Source organism: Ctenopharyngodon idella, chromosome 17 (assembly GCF_019924925.1).
Source record: "Ctenopharyngodon idella isolate HZGC_01 chromosome 17, HZGC01, whole genome shotgun sequence".
Taxonomy (NCBI): domain Eukaryota; kingdom Metazoa; phylum Chordata; class Actinopteri; order Cypriniformes; family Xenocyprididae; genus Ctenopharyngodon; species Ctenopharyngodon idella.
The window spans coordinates 10433945-10461045 of record NC_067236.1 but is presented as its reverse complement, the minus strand read 5'-3'; the positions used below and the strand labels follow the sequence as shown (position 1 = coordinate 10461045).

General features: G+C 37.7%; 1 protein-coding gene across 1 annotated transcript in view; it reads right to left on the bottom strand.

Annotated features, from left to right (window-relative positions):
• ush2a (Usher syndrome 2A (autosomal recessive, mild)) overlaps nt 1–27101 on the bottom strand; it is a 222059-nt gene that overhangs the window by 104068 nt on the left and 90890 nt on the right. The window contains exons 33-38 of the mRNA XM_051868427.1: nt 22571–22730; nt 17541–17703; nt 16123–16270; nt 13904–14055; nt 12686–12833; nt 5227–5415 (exon numbers count right to left, since the gene is read on the bottom strand). Of these exons, the coding sequence (XP_051724387.1) occupies nt 5227–5415; nt 12686–12833; nt 13904–14055; nt 16123–16270; nt 17541–17703; nt 22571–22730 (960 nt within the window). The remainder of the gene's footprint in view (nt 1–5226; nt 5416–12685; nt 12834–13903; nt 14056–16122; nt 16271–17540; nt 17704–22570; nt 22731–27101) is intronic.

Below are 27101 nucleotides of genomic sequence, written 5' to 3'. Positions count from 1 at the left end.
AGAATCAGCCTCAATAATACAGCACTCCAATGCTCCAAGTGAAGTCCTTTCCCTAAGTGAAGTCTCATTCTCAATCAACCCTCCTCTTGTCCAGCCACAAGAACTCAATAACTGTTGATTACTTAAGTCATTTTGGCCCCACTGAAATAGAATCGCCTTGATAGAATACGAATTAGAATTGAATACGCCCGCGATGGCCAAAGCAAAAAACAAAACAAAGGGTTATGAGGGTGAGACTAAATTCCTGGTTCTGTGGTCTCTGGTGTACAAAGAACTAAATGAGATCAACTCATTGACATTAAAGCAAGAAAAAAAGATGTTAATACTTTGATTGATGAGCGATGGAACTGCCAATTATGTCAATAAAGAGTATGGATATGCCAAGCTGTTGTGGGACTTTCAAAAGCTTGACGTACCCATGCGTCATTTGGGAGGACAGGGTGACAGCCTGATTAAACGGAGAAGGAAGAGACGATGCGGACATCTGAACCGAACCCTACATAGGCTGGCATTCGGGAGCGGGGACGTGGCTCGTGCTCAGCGGGGGTCAGTCTCATCACTCAAATCAGCGGTCCAAAATTAGTTTTACTGCCAGGCTGCAATTTTCATAATGTCCATGTGCTTGTATTAGGCAAGAAAAAGCTCGGCAGAGGGATGCTGCTGCTCATAGAGAAGAGTGGATAGGGCTTTGCTGGATGGACTTGGGGATGAAAGCCATTTCACTCTTTTCCTCCATCTGCCTTTGCTGCTATGGCTTTTGGGCAGGAATAAACAGTGAAAAGCCCGGCCAACCAGTCATAAACATAATGATGATGATGAGCATATGGACAGGTCTGGACCATGTCCCTACAGATTGCCGCAGCTCAGAGATGCCAATACTACTTTACATAGTTTGGACCTGAACACCAACACACACACACATAGTCTAAAAGAGACTGTGAATTTATCAAGAGACCACCAACTGCACACAAAAATTCGATAAAAGGTTACAAAAGTCATATTTGTTAAGTTCTACTTCATAACATGATATATAAGCATACTTCTGCTTTCTGTAGATTCAGAAACAGTATTATAGGGACATACACTGCCCGGCCAAAAAAAAGTCACTGTTTGGATTTTAATAGGCAAATATTTAAGAGTCTATAGATGGATCATTATTACAGTGATTATTATGTTTCTAGCATGTTATATGTTTGGCAACGGTTCTTTTAACCCATAAAGATGGAGTGTGTAGCTTTTCATTTCTTAAACAGCCATGTAGGAAGACACATCATGGCCATATTCCAGGATGACAATGTCAAGATTCACCAGGGTTAAAATTGTGAAAGAATGGTTCAGAGATCATGAAGAATCATTTTCACACATGAATTGGCACCTCTGAGTCCAGAGCTTAATTTCATTGTAAGTCTTTGGGATGTGCTGGAATAGACTTTACAGAGTGCTCACCTCTTGCATTGTCAATAAAAGATCTTGACCAAAAGTTGATGCACCTCTTGATGGAAATAACATCACAACATTTATTTCCATCGAGAGGTGCATAATTTTTTGATCAAGATCTTGTATTGACAAAGCAAGAGGTGAGCACTCTGTAAAGTCTCCTCCAGCACATCCCAAAAACTTACACTGAGGTTAAGGTCAGTGCCAATTCATGTGTGAAAATGATTCTTCATGCTCCCTCCCAACAATTCTTTCACAATTTGAGCCTGATGAATCTTGACATTGTCATCCTGGAATATGGCCATGATACATCTTAATACATGGTTGTTTAAGAAATGAAAAGCTAAATACTCCATCTTTTAGGGTTAAAAGAACCGTTGCCAAACATATAACATGCTAGAAACATAATAATCACTGTAATAATGATAGATTCTTAAGTATTTGCCTATTAAAATCCAAACAGCGACTTTTTTTTGGCCGGGCAGTGTATGTTACAATACAAAAGGCCATTTCTGCACTGTCAGGGCTAGAATGTTTCTTGCTGGCCTGACGTAAGACTACTATATGAAAAACAATGGTATGATAAGGTTATTTTGTTAAAAAATAACTATTTCCATTAGCAGCAGAGTCTTTGTTATTTGTGTCTGGATGTCTCAGCAGTAGCAATATGGGACATTTTTATATAAAATGAAAGTGATCATTAAAATTCAGCACTGGGACTGTAAATAAGTCTATAAACGAACAAAAAGCACAACAGCGGCAGATCAAAGTCGGAAATGTTCCAGCTGCCATAGGTACGTATTATTACTCATAGCTGGGCACAGGTTTCATACAGTGTATGCCTACGACTACACTACTGTATCAAAAAATATGGGTGTTAACCTCTATGTTTTGCACAATGAGGAATAAACAATATGTTCAAAGCATTTGATTTCTTCCCTAAAGTTTGTATAGAGAGAAAAAGATAGAGAGAGACAGTGAGAAGGAGAGTCTAATGAGAGTAAGACACCCATTGACAAAAGAGTTAATTCATCACAGCCTTATTTCATCAAACAGTCGGCATGAAGCTTCCTTTGTTTCACCTCCCTCCTTCCTCAGGTATATCAAAAGTGTCACTAATCATTTTAAACTATGCACTTTTATGTTTCGTCTGTATCCTAAGCCTTCTACTCCGTCTGTTCTTTGATATAACAAGGACAGTTTGAGACAAGGCTTCAGTTCAGCTCAGACAAACCAAAAGATCTACTGAAAGAAGTGGAGGGAAACGTGTGGTATTTAAAATTTATACTTATGTCTTTGTGTTGAACTTGAACAATTTCGCAGAACTTTAACTTGAGTGTGCTGCAGTTTGTTAACAGGGCCGTCTGAGAACGATTGCTCTGTATTTAAAGGCTGGGCATTAACATGGAGTGGCGTTTACAGGTCAGCTTCATCATCTGAGAACATGCAAGGCCATGTCCCATTTCACCGAATCAATCCTCAATCCATACGCACTCCTCTGGGAATGAACGCTCCGTTCACCTCCGTGAGAGATGAGACAATGGCAGAGCTCTAGGGTGTCAAACGGTGATGTTTGTTCATGAAACGTGTCCGAGCAACTTCATTTTCTTTTCCCTACAGGAAAATGATCCTCCTTTCAGGTACAGATAGAATAATAATTGTCATAGAACGTTTAAGCAAAGCAGGTTATCAGGACGAAAGACATATCTCGCCAGTCTCTTTGATCAAGTGTGTGTGTGTGTGTGGATACACTGGTTCTGACTAGGGAATGTACAGCTGTCTGGTCAAAAAAAAAAGGGTCTAATCACATTACTTTTACATATGAGCCAAACGAGATAGAAGTGATTGTCCGACGATCCCTCAGCTAAAACAGGTATGAGAGTGGTAGGGTAACAAGCTTTAACTGGGCCGGAAAGATCTGAAATAGCATTTAGGAAGCTTTGAAAAAAAAAATTATATATAATTTTTATTTTATAGGGGAAAAAGTCAGTAGGACGAAAACTATCACTTGTCACTTTGCGCCTAGTTATAAGTGAAAGCAGTAAGAGTGTAAAGGAGTAAGAGGGAGAGAAACAAGAAAGAGAAATATAAAACATGAATTATGGGAATGAGCGCTCCCATGAATTATGGGAAATTATGGGAATGACAAACCAAAAGATCTACTGAATTATGGGAACGTTTGCACCGAATATCCACTCTCATCTGAAGAAACATGTGTCCATTGACCCCTCTTTTCAACCATTCCTTCCCACTGAACACAATGGGGGTTGGGAAGGCAGAAATCACTAAATAGTCTTTTTTTATCTCCTTCATGGTAATTTACCCTTCCCTTAAACACATATAACCCAGTGTGTGTCACATGCCTCCCAACAGCCATTCTCTGTATAAATCAGCTTAATAAGTTCCCACACCATTAAGTAAAAGGAAGGATGGACCAAGGCCTATTTAACCAATGAGTTGTTACCTTTCATTTGCCTGAGAAGGTCGTAAAAAAGAACATTCTGGAGCCATAAGAGTCATAATTAAAATCAACAACAATTTAACAGTGGGAAAGTGTGGCTCCTTAGTGTGGCAATAAACTTATAGTGGCTACTCTTGTGTGCATACGCTCTTATCTACCATTGCCATAGACAGGAAATGGCATGTCTTTAGATCACCAGCAGCGGGCATTGTTCTCTGTCAGCCAGCAGATGTCCAATGTCTCCCTGCTGGCCCCGTACAAAGCCGTGTTACGGGGCCCAGTAGATTCAGCCTGATCAAACAGCTCGCTCTCTGCCCGTGTGGAGGCATGTGATTAAACATTAGTGCAGAGAGCCTGCAGCTCTGCGTCAAATATTAACCAGGGCTGAAGTTTACAGACTGTCTGTTAATGAAGAACATGACAATATTATGGAAACATAGTGTTTCTATGCTCTAGCCTTCAAAATTGCATATGCGAAAATACACATTTTACTGACGAAGATATGTTTTGGAAGGAAAAATTCAATATCAGGTGATTGCATCATTTTGGTTTGTGTACAAAATCCCAGCGAGTTACTGCATATTGATTTACAACTAACTGCACTAATCATATTCTTGTCAGCTTTCTGGCAGATGCTGATGTTTCAGTCAGTGGAGTTTATGAGATTTCTGAGGATCATTTAGATTCCATAACTTCCAACCGACTCCTATTTCATATTTCATTATCTGATCATTTCACTTTTTCACCTATAAAAAAGAAAAGAAAAAGAAGAGACAAGGTGCACGACATATACTGTATGCTCCAGATATGTTGAGCTGTGATGCTCATACAAGTGATACAGGTTCGAGTCTGGCCTGCAACAGTCCTGATCCCACTCCCATTTTCTCTTCCAAAGTATTTTTCATCGTGTCAGTCTCTACTATCTATATTCAATAAAGCAAGCCCCCTTCCACCCCAAATAAAAAAAAAAAATTAAACAAAAATGGTCAATTAAATGAAAATAGATAATTGTTCTATCATTAAATAAATAAACAAACAAAATGTTCCTGATGAAATTTATACCTTGAATATTAGTAATGCAAGTAACTTTGGATACAAGTGTCTGCAAAATAAAAATAAAATAAATCCCAACATGTCAAAAAATAAATTTCTCTAATATTTGTGTTTTAAAACCAGTGGTTTCTGCAATAACAATTCTCTGGGGATCAGCAAAGTTCAAAACCATAAATCAAGATTACATATAATCGATGTGTGGCATGTGTCAATTCACCTAGTGTATAACTAATGTAAATGGTGTTTTATTACAAAAAGCTGTGTTTGGTACTGACCTCCTGGTGGTAGAGAGACGCTGGTGGGAGAGCTCTCCACACAGCCCTGACTGTTGCAGGCCTTCACCAGCACAGTGTAATTAGAATATGGCAGCAGTCCTCCTATGGAAACCCACTGGCCTTCTTTACCAGTGCTGAGTAGTTCTCTCGTCTCTGTCTCTGGTGTTTCGAAACTGCTGAAGTTCTGACCTGGAACACACAGAGACACAATTTAACATCCACAAAGCCCCATCAAAGGATCAGAGCCACGCTGACCTGTGGACATCTTCAGGAACTTGGATGATGATCACTTTGCCAATAAGCTCCTAAATACAGATCCAATTTTCTTGGATCATCGACGGCGAGGTATCAGCATGATACATGGGTATTTTGGTTCACAGATCAAACTTATCTTATAAATGAGAGGAATGTTATTTTCTTAAAAATAGCTTTTAAGCATACTGATCCTTTTTAGACTGAGAGGATACTGGACACTTTGTGTGCGTGTGTGTGTGAACTGCAGTGCCCTGCTGACACAGGGAAGCCCAGGCTTTGGCTGTCTGGGTCTTAATCCAGAAATGGGGATTGATTGCTCTGCCAGCTCAGACATTGATTCAACACACAGGAAGTCAAATCCACAGAAAAAAAGAAAAAAAAAAAAAAGAAAAAAAAAACAAACAGCGGCAAAAATAGAAATACAATTTTATAAATAATACCAGAAAAAATTTGTGAGTGAGCATATTGTCAATCTGGTAAAAGCCTTATAAAGAGCTGTATTAAAAATAGGAAACAAAGAAAATCCATTAAAAATGACCAAGCTGCCCACATACTTAGTCGTAATAAGCATTATCAAAATAAAACGCAATGAAAGGATTCTAAAATTTCCCCAAGTGAAATGTGTTTGCCCTTTCAAATTCTCAGCCCGAATAAGACTGAGCCACACACACATCTTAAAGGTGAAGTGTTTAACTTCTTTAAAAATCTTTCGCTTATTCTACTTAATTTGCAGAGATAACTATGTAAGCCAAATGCTTGTTGATTTACCTGTGCCTAGTATGGATTTACCTGTACATACCTATGGCCTGTTCAAGTCATGTCGAAAAGATCGTATTTACAAGTTGAACGCACATAAATGCAACCACAACATCGTAAATATGATCAGGAAGCTCGGGATTTTCTTTAAGCCCCGATCTTTACGAGTTGGAGGCGTGTCAGTGAGAAACGTGGTAGAATACCACAAATATAGGTATTTAACAGTGGCATTGTCAGGATTTTTTATTTACAACAAAATAAGCTAATTCCCTACACAAAATATAATAGCAGTGTAATATATAACAATATAATATGTAACGTTTACAGTTTACAGGTGCTTCATAAATTAATTAAAAACATTAAAAAGCAAAACACACCTGATGCACATTCTTTTTCTTCATTTTCTAGAAGTAGAGTTTAAGCTGTATTTTTGTGTAGTTAATTAAGAGAAGGTACACCGCTATCTTGCACTGACGAAAGTGACTTGAACACACCTGATGTCGTAAACATGACTTCCCAACTCGTAAATATGAACTTCCCAGGAGGACTTGACTTAACCACTAGTAAAAACACTGTGCCTCTTTGGCAAAGCATTGCTTTGTTTGACCATTCCAGTCAGCCTGACAACAGTAACACTGGCTGAACCAATGGAATGTGTTTGGGGGTGGTGCTATCTACTTGTTTGGCCAAAGGCAAATGGGTGTTTGGGCAAACTGTTTGAAAAGAGTCATTATTTTTGAATATATTTTCTAAATGCATGTTTTTGATCTTATTGTAATGGGTTAGGGTTCAAATCAAAATATCATAACTTACGATTCAGATCTGCCTCCATCAATTCAACAACCAATGTACAGAATCAAGCCCCTGTTCCACATTTTTTTCTTTTCGATAATCGGTTTCACTCAGATGTATGTCACAAATTTTCTGTTGCTACTGCCATTATATCATGACTTTAACAATAGTACATGCTAAAAATTGCACCAAAATTTAAACCTCCAGCACAATACCATTACAGAAATTTAAACATCTCTTCAACACTCCCACTCATTGGCTGTAATGTGTTCAGTCAGACCAATGCTTGTGTGCACATTAACCAAGAGGTCAAGAGCCAAGCCTCCAAGTCCCCAGCCACCACCACTTACTGTAATGCAATCGACCGCAGGATATACGGCCCTGCTTGCAAATTAAAAGGGAATTAATTCCCCCAAGTTCTCACCTCTCCTCTGGACCAGATAGACTTCTACCTTCACGAGAAGAGGAAGAAGTGAGGCGTGTGTTTGAGTCCATAACCTTCACCCTTTCCCCATCTAAAGGCCTCTAAATGCAGCATCATAAAGAAATCAATAGGCATGAAGTACCCCAATGACCGGAAGCCCACAAATGTATCTCTCCTCCATTGCTTCAGTCTTTAGCTGACGTTTTAAATTACTGTGCAAGTAAAAGAAGAAAAAAAGAACCCAGAACTTGTAAAAATTACCTGTTCAAGCAAAAATAAACAAGCTTAATTAATTTATCTGAGCTCTATGCCCTCAAAGAATCATTCTCTGTCATTTACAACTAGCTCAGCCTCTTTTTTTTTAGTCAAATCTTATAATTGCTTCCAATTTGCCTATTTCGCTTTTGGCGGTTTATAAAACGAACTGCCGCAACAGCATCAGTCTCATTTTTTAAGGGCAAGAGTTTTTTTCTCCCCTTTTTTTAGCTGGGAGTAAGAAATATGCAGCCAACACACACTTTATTTCCACGAAGAGATAAATGGAAGGGTTTGGAGACTAAAGAATATATAACGGTTAAAAAGTCACTTTTTCCCTGAAGCTGTACATAAATCACAGGAGTAGTCAATATTTAATAATGCTAGCCTCGGTCCACAGTCCCTTGATCACCCCTGTCATGTGTAATAGCCCCCACTCCGATTTTTTTGACATAAAAGCTTGGCTTTACTGCAATACTAACATGTAGAGGGGTCATTACTGATCGACATTTCCCTTAATCTGTGATAGCCAGCCACCCGCCGATAAATTCTCCAGCAATCCACTGGGAGAAATCGCTTAAACTCCTTCTCTCTTGGCACAAAAGACAGAGAGAGAGAGACGCCTGTGGACCTGACCCTGCTAGCTTGGTGTGAACAAACCCTCCCTCTCGAACTACACACTCAACAATAATACAAAAATAAACAGTGCTGAACCCTCTGGAGCCAATGATATAATCAAAGAAGCCAAGAAAAAACATAAAAATACTACTTCACACTCAGCGTAAGCTATCATCTCCATCAGGGGTAGCGTTGTAAAAACAGCAACAACAAATGCATTCGAATTGCGTGGCACAGCAAAGGGAAAACAGGAGTTTGGTTGGAAGAGTCCACTGGCGGTGATCTCACTCTCTCAAATCAATCCCCCTGCACATCATAATCTTGCTCTCTCTGCTCAGAAGAATACTTCAAAGCTCTTGCTCTATGAGAGGGGGGGACGTGGCTGCCTTTGTGAGAGGTCACTTCCATCTGCTTGTACTAGGAGATTACAATCTTGAGTCCGTAAGCTGCTCGTCCTGCTTGTCAGATAGCTACTTTTAAGTCTGCTCGGCGTTTGCTGGGCTGCACACTACCTCAGATTGGCCTGAAAGCTGAGGATCCATAGCAAACCGCTGGTATATTAAGTTTCAGATTCAGCAGTATACTACTCAATGACACAATGAAAGAAAACAACGGCTGAATGGCAATGGTTACTTATTCGTATGAGCAACAGAAGTACATTTACCTTTATTTATTAAATAGACACTTTTATTCAAAGCAACTTACAAATGAGGAATACTAAAAGCGATTAATCATAATGAGGCAATAAACACAGGAAGTACAGGTGATACAAAGTTTCAGACATCATTTAGAATAGTACAAGCTAGAAGAGGGAGAGATTAAGGAATAGTGAAAGAATAGAGAAAGAAATCTATCTTTTTTTTTCAGCAATATGCAGTTAAGTGCTGACAGAAGAGATGAGTTTTCAGCTGTTTTTTGAATATTATCAGGGATGTTCCGGATAAGGGTTGGGAAGATCATTCTACCAGCGAGGAAGAGTGAATGAAAATGTTCTGCACAATGATTTTGTGCCTCTCCAAGAAGGTACCACTAGTCATCACTTACTTACCAACCTCAGGCTTCTGGAGGGGATGTAGAGCAGGTGGAGGTAGGAGGGTGCAGAGACCGTGGCTGTTGTATGCAAGCATCAATGTCTTGAACTTCATGCAAGCCGTAACTGGTAGCCAGTGCAAACAAAGTAAGGCCTGTGTCCATCAAAGTGGCAATCTAATACATTATTTAATCAGAATATACGGTTTCCCCAAAAAGTAACATGTTTGACCAGGGACTGTATGAGGAGGAAAAGGGCCACCTTCAGAGAAATTTTACTGAAGTAATTTTGATAAAAACTGCAGTTGTAAACTCACCTTTCTGTTAAAACAGCCAGTCACCTTTTTGATTGGGTTTGTTTGCTCTAAAATGTCTGAAAAATCCAGGTTTAAGCTTGATTAAACTTTAAGAAGCAAATTTTATGTAACCATTGATATCTGATTGTCATAATGATTTGAAATATGTTAAAAAATGGATATGGCAAATAAAAGTTTTTAAAGTTGTTGATTATGATTGCACTTTTTTAACTTTAGTTAGTGTGTAATGTTGCTGTTAGAGCACAAACAACATCTGCAAAGTTACGATGCTCACAGCTCAATGCAAAGGGAGATATTTTCTTTTAAAGAATTCTCTGTTTAAGGACTACAACAAACGGCTGGTAGGGACTACAACGAGCTTCTTCCTGGGTTAGTGACAAACCCCAAAATTTACATAAACCCTGCCCCTGAGAACACGCAACAAAAGGGGCGAGGCCATGTTGGGCTGCTTTAGAGAACAGGAAGAGTTGTTGTAGTAGAGTGTTGTTACCATGCCGTCATTTTATGCTGGACTGCTTCACAAACTAGGGTCAATTCAGCACTGGATTTGAACAAAAGATTAACACGACGGCACATGCTAGTCGATGAGTTGAATCAACTCCACAGCAACTACATAAATTTATCCACTAACCATTCAGAAACGTCCAGATGCATTCTATAAGTTGTAACTTCTTCCTGAGTCTCTCCATCAGTGTCCGACTCCGGTTTGAACAATGTAAGGCTGAACACCGTTACTGACAATTGTCATTTGGCTGCTTGTTGAGCAACCGAAGCGTGAGCTGTTAAAGCTCCACCCTCTTCTGGAAAGTGGCTGGGAGCAGCAGCTCATTTACATTTAAAGGGAAACACACGAAAACAGCGTGTTTTTCCTCACATCCAAATAGGGGCAAATTTGACAAGCTATAATAAATGATCTGTGGGGTATTTTGAGCTGAAACTTCACAGACACATTCTGGGGACACCAAAGACTTTTATTACATCTCGTAAAAGGGGCATTATAGGTCCCCTTTAACATGTATGCCTATTTTCTATACAAAAAACTGCTGCTACTAATAATACTAATAATAAAACAATTAGCACAGTACGTCAGCTTAATTGTAACTTGAGAGTATCCAAAGCAAACTGCTGATATATTAAATTACATACTCAGCAGTATACAAGTCAATGACACAGAAAAAAACAACAACAGCTGAATGGCAAATCTCTGACAAATTTGATTCTTATTTATCCATACAAGCAGCAGAAGTGTATACACGGTAAGGCCTGCGTCCATCAAAGTGGCCGGCTGATTGCTTTGTAAGCGATCTCCCACAAATATTAACGATCAGGTGAGCTCAGCTTAATTAGACGCTGACAGAGTAATATGGCGGTCTGTGAGGCAACCTCTGTTTCTGGTTTTGTTATTTTGTTTTTTGTTTTTACAAACAAGCACATTAAGGGTTATAATTTGCTGATCGTGGACGATTATGCGGTATAAAAATGTCAATGTATTCATTTAGGTAGACTGTAATACGCACACACAAGCCTGTTGGCAGGATTAAATGTGTAGAATCTGTAAGCTGTACAGATGAACTCCTGATTAATGGAGAGAGACAATCTATTCTATTGGCCTGGCAGACAAAAAGAAGTGCTGACACATAGAGGTGCAGGTCACTCTTTTCATCTGAGACTGGCTGGACTTTGACCAGCAATACACTGAGTTTTGGATGCCTACCAGCAGGATATGTGAAAGAAAGTATGGGGGACTCAGGGTTCAGCATTACACCCAATTCATTCACATACCGACAGTATATGAATGCAAACTGAATCCTGAAAATAGATCAAATCAGCTCAAAGGAGCGATAAACGGAAACGGTTTGGTTGCTCTTTTAAATATATACCACCAATCAAATGTTGAGAGCGATTTTCTAATGTTGTTGAAAGAAGTCTCTTATGCTCCCCAAGGCTGCATTTACTTGATCAAAAAAGTTTTTTAAAATAATCTAAAATGTAATTTATTCCTGTCATGACAAATCTGAATTTTCAGCAGCCATTATTCCAGTATTTAGTGTCACATGATCCTTTAGAAATCATTCTAATATGCTGATTTGGTGCTTAAGAAGAATTTTGTATTATTATTGATGTTTAAAACAGTTACTGCTTAATATTTTGGTGGAAAACATGATACATTTTTTTCAGGATTCTTTGATGAATAGAAAGTTCAAAAGAAAAGCAATTATTTGAAATAGAATTTTTTTAACATTATAAATGTCACTTTTGCTCAATTTAATGCATCCTTGTTGAATAAAAATACCTATTTATTTAAATATACATATATATACATATGGCCTTTTGCCACTTTAATTAAGAGATTTGGAAATGTTGCAAGCTGGAATCGAACTTGTCACTTGAATGAGCGCCACAGCTCATTATGAACAAACCACTAGGCAACAGCCATAATAAAGCTATATATCCAGTGGCATAGACACTGAGAATGTATGTTTTGTATGTACAGTACAATATAAAACGAACTGCTCCATGAGCTTGACAAATTCACATAGAGAACGTGTGTTTGCACCTCACCCTCTCATTACAGCAAGCGTTTATCCTCTAACCAGCATAAGGGAAGCACCAGCGGAGATCAGGGTGGTGAGCAGTGGGAGATTCCTTTTGAACGTGCCATTACACTTTTTAACAAACCTGTCCGCTCTCATCTCGTGCAAAAGGAGAGGAGAAAAGCGTGTGATGAGCACGGGTGTCCTCCCAAAGCTTCTTCCGGCCCGTGATAGCACCCGGCAGTCAGTCTGAGTAAAATGGAGGCCGACAACAATTCATTTAAGCCCATTACTGCGTAGGCAGGCCATGCTAAGGTTCGCTGAACTTTCAGCATTTTTGTTTGTAAACAAACAAAGGGAAAACAGTAGAAGTCAATATAAGGAGCAGAGGCAGCACGTATGGAGGCAGTGTTGCGTTTACTCTGAGGAACTGAAGGAGGGTGTGAAGGTGTGAGGGGGAGCACTTAGGTTTGATTTACCTGGCCCGGTGAAGAGAACTGTGTAGGTCAGGTTGCCGTTGGGCTTAGATGGAGCCTCCCACTTGGCTCGCACTGAATGTGGAGTCTCGCTGAGGACATACAGGGTCACATGACCATCGGGAGGCATCTCTAAAGTCCTGCTTTCCACCTGACAACAGAAAGAGAGAAATTGGCTGCAAAAAACTAGGACAAAACATTTAGTTTTACTTAAAGTAAACATGAAATGTACACTGACTATATTTATTTTCTCTTCATCAAAGCATGTTAGTCCAAAAAATAATTTGTCTTCATTAAACCAATATTTATTAATTTGCTCTTTGTCTGAAATAATTGTGCTTTTCTACTGACATTACAATAGCCAAATATGCAAAACAGAAAAAAAATAAATAAAAATAAAAAATAATAATCATTAAAAAAATTATCATTTTATTCAGAAGGGATAAATTAAATCGATCAAAAGTGACAGCAAAGACTTTCACATTGTTACAAAAAATGTATATATCTTTCTATTCATCAAAGAATCCAGAATAAATAAAAAAAATGTATCAAGGTTGATCACAAAATGGAATAAATTATATAGTAAAATATATTAAAATAGAAAACGGTTATTTTAAATTGTAATTGTATTTCATAATATTACTGTTTTTACTGTATTTTTCATCAACTAAATACAGACTTAGTGAGCGAACAAAGACTTTTTAAACAAAACAAAAACATTTTGAAAAACCGTTTCCACCCTAAACTGAAGTGTAGGTTGAAGCAGCAATTCACATTGCCTGAACTGAAATTTTATTTTAAACTCGCTCTAAATCCATATGTTAAGACAGTGTGAAGAGGTATTATTTTAATTTAAAAAACAGTAATTAAAAATATATAAATAAAAATTCACAGGCTGCGCTTTTCCCCACCATCTGTCCACTAAATGATGGGATACATCTTAGCCTGACACCACAGCCACTCAACCTCTCGCTGCTTGTTCCAACTTTTGCTGTGTCTGCAGAACTGGCCATTTGACTAAATATTGCACACATATTGGAAAAATGCCCAAATATGGCCCATCAAAGCAGTAACCAGCCCAGAGTGGCATTTATACCAAATGTCAAGCGTGAGCAGAAGGTGCTTTATTGAACAGAGTGAATCGATCACCTTTATGATGTTGAGCTGCCATCTGACACGCAGAGGAGGCATTAACATAATGTAAATGTGGTGGACTCTCACCAGGGGCCCCAGAGCGCAGCCCTGAGCCGTGCAGGCCTGCACACGGAAGCTGTGGAGGCTCCATGGGGACAGATCACCGACCTCGAAGCCCATAAGGGACGAATTCTGCACCAGCGTGCCATCCATCCAAAGACCATAGCTGCTAATCACACCTGTGTGGAGGAAATTAATACACGTTTAGCATATGTGCGATAGCATGGGAATACAGGTTGTGCTCTACGTGCAAACCTCTCATATAATCTTAAAAATCCGATGGATATTCTAACAGTGCAAAAAGAACGACAACTACAACCAATAATTCAAACACATATTGTCTTTAAGGAAATGATCTAAACATCAGCCAAAATAAAAAATATAATAAAAAGAATTTTATTAATTAAAACTTGCGGCATTCACTGTACTCCTGCTATGAAGGCTAAAATCACGATGCTTTATTCCAAGACACGTTTTTATACCCAAACACTGTTTGCTCCACTGATTTCCTCGCATGCCCTGATGTAAACTGGCCATTTTGTTTAAAGCCCTCTGTTAAAGTCGACCATTAGGGAAAGAGTGCTGTAAAACATGTAAACACAGCAGTATACTGCTCCTGCTCTCTTTATAGCTGCTCACAGGACACACCCCTCAAGATGGACCGGTCAGTTAAAAGGAGAACAACTCAGCTTGGCCCAATGCACAAAGAAATAGATATAAACAAATACACTGGGCTTTAACTAAAAAATGCACAAAATATTAAATAAATTAAATTTGCCACAGTTGTATAATGATACACTAAGTAGGTCTTGAGATGGATAATACATTAAATAATAAAATCTCATTGTAAAAGGGGATTTTTTTAGATTGTGTGCAGATTAATTGTTTTTATAGTTTAAAAAAATGGTAATAAAATATGACAAGATCTCAGAGTTAAACTGTGTCAGAAAAATAATCTTAATTATGTCAGATAACACTTAAGCAAAACATGGTCAGGTCAAAGTGTCTGAATAATTTTTGGTTCCAAATTTTTATCAGTTTTACTGGTAAGTCCACTGTATGAAGAATTTTTAGGCATAATATGTCACAGTTTACTTTATTTTGCTATCCTCACTTACATAAATGAACTATAGTGTCCTGCACCCACAAGTAAAAAAATTATATCTAGTGTCTGAATAATTTTTGGTTTGACTATATATATATATATATATATATATATATATAGTATTTAACGTATTTGTTTTCAGTATTTAAAAATGTGGAAGACTTTGAAAAATTCTCAGACTATACAGTACCATGTTTAAAAATGTATAATTTAACTACAATATAATTTATAATGTTCAATACATTGTGCCCTGCTTAACTGTGTCTTATTGAACGCTGTGATAACAAATATATTTATTTATTTGGACTCCTTATTGGACCAAAATTACAGTTTATATCTGCGCATGATTAAGAGGTGGAATAATTATTTTCAAAACACAACAGCACACAATAGCTGAAATTTATTTTTTATATCGGATCATATCGGAATATCAGAACATATTAAGGCCCTTTTAACCGTCTTAACCCACCCTTCACTTCAAAAATCATACTGTAATAAATTAGTCAATATATTAAATTAAATAATAATAAACTAATGACAAACAATGTCCCCTTTCAGAATCAAAACAATAAATAATAAAAAAAAGTTTACTAAATGACTACATGTGAATTTGTTTAATAAATTAAATAGCAAATCTTTAATATTTTCTGTGCCATTTAAACTAATGCTTTTCTTTATATAAAGCAACATGATTTAGTTAGATACTTAATACAATAGATTTTCATTTTATGTTAATCAACATTCCCTAAAATGTATAAAGAATTGAATTGTAGAAGCACTTTTCCCAATCTGCATCTGCTCTCAAACCCAAGGGCCGAAGCGTTGTCCCCCATCCAGTGCTCAGGCTGAGTGAATGAACCTGCTGCTGCGCCCCTGACAGCCGCTGCTAAAGCTGCAGTTCACAGCATCAGTCAAAAGGGAGCACTTTTCATCCACTTAAAACGCAGCACCTTCCTTTCCTCTGTCTCGCTCTCTCTCGCTCTCTCACACGCTCCCAGTCGCACCGCCACACAAAGTGCTTCTCTTTTCCTGTCCCCTTCTCTATGTGCTAACCCATCATTAAACATGAAGCACCCTTAACTAAACGGCCATTTGGAATATGAATTCACCTTTGCCAGGCACTAGTTTTAACCCCACTCACCGTTGGGCTTGTGAGGGGGGGTCCAGGACACATTGAGGGAATGTGGGGAGAGTGCCAGTATGTTGGGGGCAGGTACTTCCTCCGGTGAACTCTCCTCAGTGTGGGCCACGCTGGGGTCACTGAGGGTGCATCCACCTCCAGTACACGCCTGCGGGTCAAAAGGCTAACTTTAAGTGGCATCGACAGTCATGAATAAAACAAACATGCTTAAATTTTTTTGAAAAAGAAAACAACTGCACAAAAAGTAAAGTGCATTTAAAAAAACATATTAGACTACTTATATAATGAATAAGAAGAATGTAGTACTCTTAGCTCCATTTTATCCCATTTTTAAGAGAATTTTGAGATATTCCCTTAAATTCAGCATAAAAAATGTGGAAAAAGACAACAGAATCCACCTAGGCTTAATTAGTAAATACTACATAAATACATAATCAAAATTTCTTTATATATTGTCTAATAATTTAAGCGATTATTAAATGTATTTAAATAAAAAAAGGTAACAAAATAGAAATGAAAAACTCTGATCAGTTTTGGTCTGGGTTTGTTAACTGGTGTGTAAATAATTCAAAATTACGGCAACACTTTATTTTACAGTGTCATTGTTACATATGTTACATGTAGTTACTATAGTAATAACTATAAATGATGCATAATTACATGCAACTAACCCTAAACCAAACAAACCCTAATCCTAAATGTATAGTAAGTACATGTAGTTACTTAATATTACTCAGTACTTAAATGCATAATTACAGTGTAAAAAAGACACCTCAAAAGTATACCTTAAAGTGTAACCAAAATTACTTCAATTTTTTTTTTAATATTTATGTAAAAATTTCAGTTTTCTTAAAATAAGTGACATGAAATTAAAATGAAAATCTTTGACAGGTATGATATGTTGCAAGATCTGAATCAATGTGAGTAATGAAGGTTTCAAGTTTCATTTTACAATGTTCATTTTGTACAATATTCAATATGACTTTTTTGGTAACACTTCAGTATAAGGAACACGTTTTCACTATAAACTACAACTTTTTCTTTAATTAACTCCTAATTTACTGCTTATTAATAGTTAGTAAGGTATTTTCTGTAGCGTTTAAATTTAGGTATTGGGTAGGACTAAGGGATGTAGAATATGGTCATGCAGAATAAGACATTAATATGTGCTTTATAAGTACTAATAAACAACCAATATACTAGTAATGTGCAAGCTAATAAGCAACTAGTTAAAAGTGAGAATTGAACCCTAAAATAAAGTGTTAGAACTTTTTTAAAAAGCCACATTATTCTCCATTCTAATAAATTTACAAAGGGCAAACTGAAATAAAAGTCACAATGACATGCTACTCCGCATGTTGAGCCATTTTTTACTCATTTAAGTGTGTGTGTGGTGAAACAGGTGAGAAGGAACGCACTGCAATCTGAAACAGGTAGGTGGATCCAGGGATGAGGTTCCGCACTGTATAATCCTCAAAAAGCTCAGAGCTGTTATAGATGATGGCCAGCTCCTCTCCTAAGGCAGACTGGTACAGTGTGTAGAACTCCAGCAGGCCGTTCACCTCCATTGGAGCAGCCCACCTGAAAAACACCAGAGACAAAACACAGTCTGATATCCTGTCACATGACCCCTGTTCTTCCCCTGTGAGACGCCCAGCAGCAGCAGTCGCAGGTAAACCAGTGGACCACCCAGAACCCGGACAGAGTCTAATAAGCCTGATCATGATAACTCTGTCCGAGGATGTGCGGACAGAAATAGGAAAGCCTGGTGGGTGAGCGTTTCACTCTGTAGCTTGACTTTCTCATTGCTAAATTTAGAACAGAGGACACTGCTATCTACTGAGGGATCTGAAAGACAGAACGACTGAGAAACGAAAAGAAAAACTCAAAGAGGAAGAGAGTGGCCATTTCATTTCTTCACCTTTGTGTGTATTTTGTTGTTCATTAAATAAATTGTGGCTATTTTATAGTTTTTGTTTCATATGCATTTATCAGTTTGGTGATTTTTTAAAGTACGTTTTTAAAAATCCTGGTAACACTTTAGTATAGGGAACACATATAAACTATTAACTATGCCTTTCCCTTTATAAACTCCTAATTTACTGCTTATTAATAGTTAGTAAGGTAGTTGTTAAGTTTAGGTATTGGGTAGGTAGAATAAGAGAATAAGTAGAATAAGGTCATGCAGAATAAGGCATTAATATGTGCTTAATAAGTACTAATAAATAGCCAATATTCTAGTAATATGCATACTAATAAGCAACTAGTTAAAAGACCTTAAAATAAAGTGTTACCAAAATTCTATCAGGTAACAGGGTTGACAGATTTACTGATTGGCATTAGCCCTGTTCTCAAGATTGTGAAAATATTCTAGTTCTTCGTATATTTCTACAAAAATCTACTTTTCAATTATCAGTGATTTACTATATAAAATTCAAGGTAAAAGGATTGACATTTTAACTTTTCCTTGAGGAGTTTATTTCTGGAAAAGCTGATTAGGTCTTTATGATGATATGTTTTTTAATGGAATAGTTCGTAGTTAGTTAAAGGGAGTTTAAGGAAGGGAAAAATGATGCCAATATGGGTGATGCACTGTAAACTTCAAATCTTTTATATAACAGTCAATTAAAACATAAATGGGACTATGTTAGCTTTTATTCTTATATATGTCATATTAATCCATATATCCAATAGAAGTTAGAAACACAAAGGCTTCACTGAATTTTTCACTCTTTTTTAGTGAACTCTTAAAACAAAAGTTGGCATTAACCGTTCGTTGTTAACAACACAAACAGCACCCTTTTGTAAAATGACTGTTTTATCTCTGTCAGAATTGAGTGGCACATTTGTCTGAAGAGTTCAATGACTAGAGGAGACAATGTTCCTGTTGAAGGTAATGGTGTCAAGACTGAGACGTGATCTTAAATCATCTGTTGTTTTAAGATGGAAATAGGACAGTAACCTCCTGTGTGATGAGAGAAATCATCAAGCGTCTAAGTACAATGAGTTTGACCTGATGTTTCTCCGACCCTCTTTGTTTCCTTAATTTAGAACAAAGCTCATAAGGGCCTCCTGGTCTACATGGAGCAAACACACCCGCAGGTGACCTTATTCATTATTGTGATTAATTTAGTTTAGGCATAAATTAAATTGCATTTTAAATGGCAAACGACAGCGGCCATTAAGACATTTTCATTGCATAATTGATAAGCAGGTTATATTATTAATATGGCAGTTTAATCAATTGTAATACTTGAACAAAGCAAACTTTTTGAGCAAATTGTCGATATAATCCAAAATAACATAATAAACCAAAAAAGCTAAAGTGGTGCCTGTGTAAATCTTTTTTTTTTTTAATTCTGAAAAATATAGTAACACTTTACAATAAGGTTAACCAACACTTCAGTACATTTATTTATTTACGTTATTTAACCTTGTATGCATGTACTATATAAAATATAGAACTTTCCACATTCTATGACTCATCTTCTTTTTATATAAATTTGAAAATTTTGCCATCTGGTTATTAAGGCAATACAACAATCTTTCATAATTTTGGTTCTCTCAGAACAACATAAACATTTGTAAAAAAATTTTCTTTCTTTTTTTTATTTTTACTGTAAAGGTGGTGAGGAGTTAATGTATTGAGAGCAATTTTTCCCCCTCTTATTCTCATTTATTCAGGGTGCCGTATACTTTCACGCAGCATGTTTCTGCTGATATTCGGTTTGTGCATATCCTGCAGTCCGGGGTCTCGCAACCTTTCTCACAGGCAAACCGCAACACAACAAAAGAGTATTGAACACATATGATCCTTCACCCTCTCCTATTACGATTCTGCTAACAAGGCAATACCTTTCAAAGGCACTGTATCCACAATTAGACCCTGAGAGAAAAAAAGAGAGAGGGAGAGAGATATCATCTGTAATGTCAAATTACAATGCTGCCTTTCTCTCCCCCCAACCTCTCTCCTTCTCTCTCTCTCTTATTCCCCCTCTATCATCATTGCAGCTTCTCGTCCTATTCAAATTGAAATATCCAATGGAAATAAAGCAATAACCATTTCCCCCTCTTGGCGGATGAAGACAATAAATAAGGTGAGTTTCCCTCTGAGGCGCTGCCGTCAGGATAGAGCAGATACATAATGAAGTTATGAAAATCGGTGATGAGACAAATTGGGTCATATACATCTTTTTAATAAATGGCTTACAGAGATCACAAGCTTTCCACTGCCATTAATACAGAGGTAGCAGGAGAATAAAAAGCAAGGGCTTGTATTTTTTCCTTCTTCAATGCCTGAAATGAGCATAATCGAATGAAGGCTGTTGAGGTAGGCTGCTACACTGCCGAAGATAAGAGAGAGGGAATGTTGTGGCCAAGGGGTCAAGGTTTTGCTGGTTAGCTTGGCCCCCATCAACCCCTGCTGGTAGATGTTGTAACTACACCATGGCAAAAAACATCTTTCTACATTGACAACCACTTAAAGAATCAATGTATTTTTTTATCCTTTTTTATGTTTTTGAAAGAAGTCTGTTATGTTCACCAAGGCAGCACTTATTTGATCATATATATATATATATATATATATATATATTTTTTTTTTTTTTTTTAATTTTTTTTTTATTGTATTTTAAAATGTAATTTACTCCTGCGATGGCAAACCCTTCAGTGTCAAATTTGACATATGGGTTGGTCAGATAAATCGTGATACTTTCTTTTCAGAATAGAAAGTTAAAAAGAACACTAATAATACTAAATAGATTTTTTAAAATTAGATAATTAACTTTTATAATATATAATATCATTTTTAAAATGTCTTTACCATCACTTTTGATCAATTCAGTGCATCCTTCCTGATTAAAAGTATTATTTTCTTTAATAATTTCTTTTGAAGGCCCAGATTCTTTATAAAAGCATTACATCACAGCTCAGGATAATCACATTTTGGACTATTCGCATGTCAATCACAAACGTCATGCCAACATTTACCTGTGCCTCCAGATTAATTAGTCATATTTACTGCTCAGTAGATTGGACAAAACATCCTTGGCAGATTTCAAATCACATGCTTCTGGGGAGCCAACTGAACAAATGCCATTGAGATGAATGTGAATGCTAACAGAAAGCTCTCTCTCTCCAGGTATTACAGGCCTCCTCGGGCAGCCCGGTGGAGGTGGGGTGGTTTGAGTAATTTAATCGGCACTTTCTGATGGCAGTGAACTGGTGGTGGGTTTTACCACGGTGTACTGTAGTGTAGGTGACAGCTCAAATATATATTCTCCTCGTGGCCTTCTCCTTCTCGCTCTCTCCCCACCTGTGATCATTCAGTAAAGTGATGACATTTTCTTTCTGATGGGAAATGCGCCGAAGCGCTTCTGTCATTTCTCTTGGCCTAAAATAAAGTGTACATAAGTTCAGTTTCCCCATTGCCCCTTAACTCCCTTATAGTTCTCTCCTTTTATTCTCTCCTCACATTGTTGTGTGGCATGATGCCCTCTCCGGATAGTTCTTAAGTGATGGCGACGGGGCAGCTGAAGATGAACCTTTAAAGGCTTTCACATAGATTGCTATAGGCCCGGGGTGCAGGCTGCTGGGAAGAATCTAGTGTGGACTCTTTCCACCGCCCCTTTTCTCTCTAAGTCAAGCGACAGGGGTCAAACGCTGGAGAAATTTCTGCATGCTAAACAGGCCGGAAGAAGGTCGGACTGTGCGTTTTCATACAGTCCAATGAGATGGTCCAGTGTGGGTGCAGGAGTTGAGCATTAGCTCCTAAATCAAGGCCTGCTCCATTGCTCCGTTCCCCTGGTCGCTCAACTGCAGCCAGAGGACACGCAAAGACAATAAGGACAAACAGCCAATGGCATGACTGGCGGAAGGGGCGTACTTTATGATTATATGGAAAACACTCAGTTGATTAATGCACCCATGCTGTGGATAGGGACAGCTTCTCAAATTTGACATACGGGTTGGTCAGATAAATCGCTCTAGTGTGAGATTTTTGTGGTGGCCACTTTTTTTTATTTTTTTTTATCAGTGTTATATTGCATCTTCAGAGGGTTACGGTTTGACGTGTGGAGCTTAGTTTTAGTATAATGGTGAGGAATAACGAGACCTGAGATGTGTTTCGTCCTCTTACAGAGAGCAAATGTCCGTCACCTCATTAGCGTATCTCTCTGATAAAACATTGTCATATAAAAGGTGAGAACAACCACCTTCACTCCTGTTCATGCCTCGTTAGTGTGCATGTGTGTGTGCTGTCCAAGGACAGGACCTATTGTGGGTGGAACATTTTTTTTTTTTTTTTTTGCTAAAAACTGAAAAAAAACCCTACAAGATTCATAGTCTTGGAAAACAATCCATAGGTTATATTATAACTTTTATAATTTATTTAATTTTTTATCATACATTAAACCGTTTTACTCAAAAGATTTTTTTTTTTTTAACTCACTGTATGTGGATACTGCGGGCATCCAGTACGGTCAGGATGGGTGGCTCTACATGTGTGGGGGGCAGCTGGCCTGTGAACAGGGTAACCTGGGAACTGTTGGTGCATCCTGCCTCAGTACAGGCACTCAACAACAACTTATGAGGAGTGAACACACCAACACCTGGATAGAAAGAGAGAGAGAAAAAAACATCATAACTTCCGAAAACACTATGAAACAGAGAAAAAATGGGAGAAATTGATAAATATATTTTTTTAAATAAAATTAGACTGCATGTGATGCTTATTCCACAGAAAAGTATTATTCTGTCTTAATTTTTGGTAAATTAAAGAAATCAGTTTTGATATTGTGATAACTTATTTTGTGCTTTACAGGGAAACAAAGTCATATAAAAAAAAATACTTAAAACTCCTTAACCTGAACTGCATCACCGGTGACCCCAGATTATTTTTGTTCAACATTCACTGCACTTTAAAACATCATACTCTCACTTGATCGGGACAAACAGTGTATCATTAGAAAAATGTAATACTCCAGCTTCAATATTTGACCACTGTTTATGATAAAACTCTGATCCATTACAGTAATTTCTTAATTCATGTCAGGAGTGCAAAATAATCAATCGGTAACTTATATTTTGAATAGAATAAAAACTCTTACTCCTATTGAGTCATGTGTGCTGCAGTTTATTTGTGTTCACACAACTGCACTGAACAGCGTCTGTTATGGCTTTTAGTCCAAAAGTGTGCATATTTGGAGAAATATTGATTTATTCTCACGTTTGCAAGATATTTAGTCATACAGAATATAATTTCTATTATAAGAGCTGAAACAGCATACAGAGTGCTGTCTGTCTGTCCTGTTCCTGGTTTGCGTGAGAGATATGAACTCAGCAAATGCGCTCAGTCGGTCTAGAGATATCAATTATATACAGTAGCATGACCATAATTCATGTCCTTCCGAATGACGATGTTCTGTACACTTCCTCGTTCTGAGCTCCGTGAAAAACAAACCCAAAGAAACATTTCTACATGTAAAACAAGAAGCTAATAAACACACGATTATGATAGTATATGATTTATGTGTGATTTTCATGCAATTTGAGGTATTTTCAAATCAATAAAGAATGTTTACATTATAAATGCTATGCAGGCTAAACATAACATATTTCAACAACATTATATGACTAAAATCTGTAGATTAATGTATAGTGCGGTCAAAGTGGTGTAGATGGGCAAGCCATGTTATAAAGGCTAATAATGGCTAAATAAAAACAAAAGAATAATGATAAAAGAATAATGAAGATTAGGTCTCATACCCAGCAGGGGTGTGAAAGGTTTGTCGAGTGAGAACAATAGAAACATGAATGGGTCAGTTTGCCTCGCCAGACATTAGACAATAGATGTTAATAAACTATTTTAATAGCATCTTATCAGCCTTTTCTCAAGACTAGTCTTAAAAAAATGTTTCATAAAATTCTTAGTTTTAGAGATTTGAAATAAAGCATGAGCAGACTTGTGACATTAAGTCCCTATACCACAGCCACATCATATTTTTACACATTTAAAAAATATATTTTTATTTTTGTTTTTATGTTTGAGATTATACGTATACAGTGCTCAGCGTAAATGAGTACACCCCCTTTGAAAAGTAAAATTTTAAACAATATCTCAATGAACACAAAAACAATTTCCAAAATGTTGACAAGACTAAGTTTTATATAACAGCTGTTTAACTTATAACATGAAAGTAAGGTTAATAATATAACTTAGAGAACAACATTTTCAGTTTTACTCAAATTAGGGTGGTGCAAAAATGAGTACACCCCACTGAAAGTCTCTGGAGCAAAGCTAAATTTTAGACTACAAATGTCTAATTTAACAAGAATTCAACCAAAGGTGAGTCTAATTATTCATTACACAGGTGTCCAGCAGACAGTTAACTATAAAAGGGTTTTAAAACCGCTTCTCATTTCATGCTGTCAGCAATGGCACCACATGGAAGAGAAATCTCACAAGACCTGAGAAAGAAAATAATTTCTTTACACCAGAAAGGTGAAGGCTACAAGAAGATCAGCAAAGCTTTACTTATCAGCCAGAATACTGTAGCAAAAGTGGTACAAAAATGTAAAAAAGATGGAACTGCAACCATCTCACAGAGACGTCCAGGTCGCCCATGGAAGTTAACACCTCGACAGGAGCGTCTTCTGATGAGAAGGGTTGAAGAAAATCGGCATGCAAGTTCACTGCAGTTATCTAAAGAAGTAGAAAGCCAAACTGGGGTGACTATTTCCCATGACACAATACGGCGTACACTGCACAGGAATGCAGAGTGCCGTCCACGAAAGAAGCCTCTCCTAAAGCCCAGGCACAAAAAAGCCCGCCTAGAGTTTGCCAGGGCCCATGCTGACAAAGATGAAGACTACTGGGACTCTATACTCTGGAGTGATGAGACCAAGATAAATGTTTTTGGAACTGATGGCTTCAAAACTGTATGGCGTCACAAAGGTGAGAAATACAAAGAAAAATGCATGGTGTCTAGAGTTAAACATGGTGGTGGCAGTGTCCTTATGTGGGGCTGCATGAGTGCTGCTGGTGTCGGGGAGCTGCATTTCATTGATGGCATCATGAATTCACAGATGTACTGCTCTATACTGAAAGAGAAGATGCTACCATCACTCTGTGCCCTTGGTCGTCGTGCACTTTTCCAACATGGCAATGATCCTAAACACACATCTAAGGGCACTGTTGGATTTCTGAAGAAGAACAGGGTGAAAGTGATTCAGTGGCCAAGTATGTCTCCTGATCTGAACCCAATTGAACACCCATGGGGAATTCTGAAGAGACAAGTTGAGCATCACTCTCCATCCAGCATCTAGTCTCTAAAAGAGGTCATTCTTGAAGAATGGAAAAAGATAGATGTTGCAAAATGTCGCCAACTTGTTCATTCCATGCCTAGAAGACTTGGTGCTGTCATTAAAAAACATGAAGGCCATACAAACGACTAGATGTAGTAGTTTTTGTTGTGGGGTGTACTCATTTTTGCATCACCATAATTTGAGTAAAACTGAAAAATGTGTAATCTAAGTTAAATTATTAACCTTACTTTCATGTTATAAGTTAAACAGATGTTATATTAAAGAAACCAATAACAAAGGGGAGAAACACAGCAACCAATAACAAAAAGGGAGGTGACTACAATCTGAACACGTAACACTTAGTCTTGTCTACATTTTTGGAAATCGTTTTTTTGTTCATTGAGATATTGTTTAAAATGATACTTTTCAAAGGGGGTGTACTCATTTATGCTGAGCACTGTATCTCTGTATTAACAACAGTCTGAGTAATTCTGAGTCTTGAACGGTAAACAATCAAGTGTTGGGTTTTAAAATATGTGTTGGTTATGTGTCTATTCAGAATGACTTACAAGCAGCAACCTTTTTATTTTGGATATTCTATCTATGCCCCACTTGCCAAAATGGGGGGTGATGGAGAAGGGGTTTGTAAAATCCTTGTAAAATGACCTGAAATTGTAAACTGAAAGTATGGTTGCATTATCTTTAGTTAGCATCTGTATTCCAGCTCTCTGAATTTTGACACTAACCTACAAAGATCAACACTTCAGGTAATTCTAATACGACCTGAAAGCTGTGATCTATTCTGTCATACTGCAGTATTTTTACATGTTTGGCTTCTTTATGTTGTTGTGATGATCAGCGAGCTCCTGGCTCTCCCTTCCTTACACACGGCAGCCCATACTTCCACATGGCTGGAATCATTTGTTAATCATTTGTACTGGAAAACCAGAGTCGCAAACACTGGCGAAGAGCAGTGTGTTTCAAAGGCTCCTCTTGACGGGAAGGAGGATCTCTCCTTGAAGCGCCTGACAGCAGTTTACTGTCAAGGAAGGAGGAATAAAAAAGGTGAGATATTCCAAAATCACAGCAGGGGCAGCTTGGAAGCTGAGCTAAGATATCCTGAAAGAAATTGGAATCCCCGGGTTTGTGCGTGGTGGGGTGAAGGGGAGGGGACGGCAGCCGCAGCAATGCAGCGCTCCATAGCTTCTTATCACATCAGACCTCTGCCTTTACAACGGCCCACAATAAATATGGGATACCCTGCAGAGCAGACTGAAAATAACATCCTGCCGCACAACGTGTCTTATGAGAAATGCCCTCAAAGCCTTCAGTACATTTTCTTTTTTTTCTCGGGGTTGTAATACATATGTAGTCAGGCATATCTTTAGCCATTCAGGAGAGAAGCTCAGGCTGATCAAAAGGAAGGAGATGTAAACGGAGACCCCGGTGCGGTGCCTCTGAAGGTTTTATGGCTCTTTACACAAACTCAACATGATTTGTGCTCAGGTATATCTCTTTGAGCATGGACTGAAGACATTGACTTCAGCGTGACCTTTGTTTTTGTGGGCTTGCATGGGACCAGCAGAAATGAGGTGAAGTTGAGTGAAAAGAGAGCTCAACACCAGTTAGGTGCTGCAATAAAATGATATTCGATACATGGACGCCCCGATGATTAC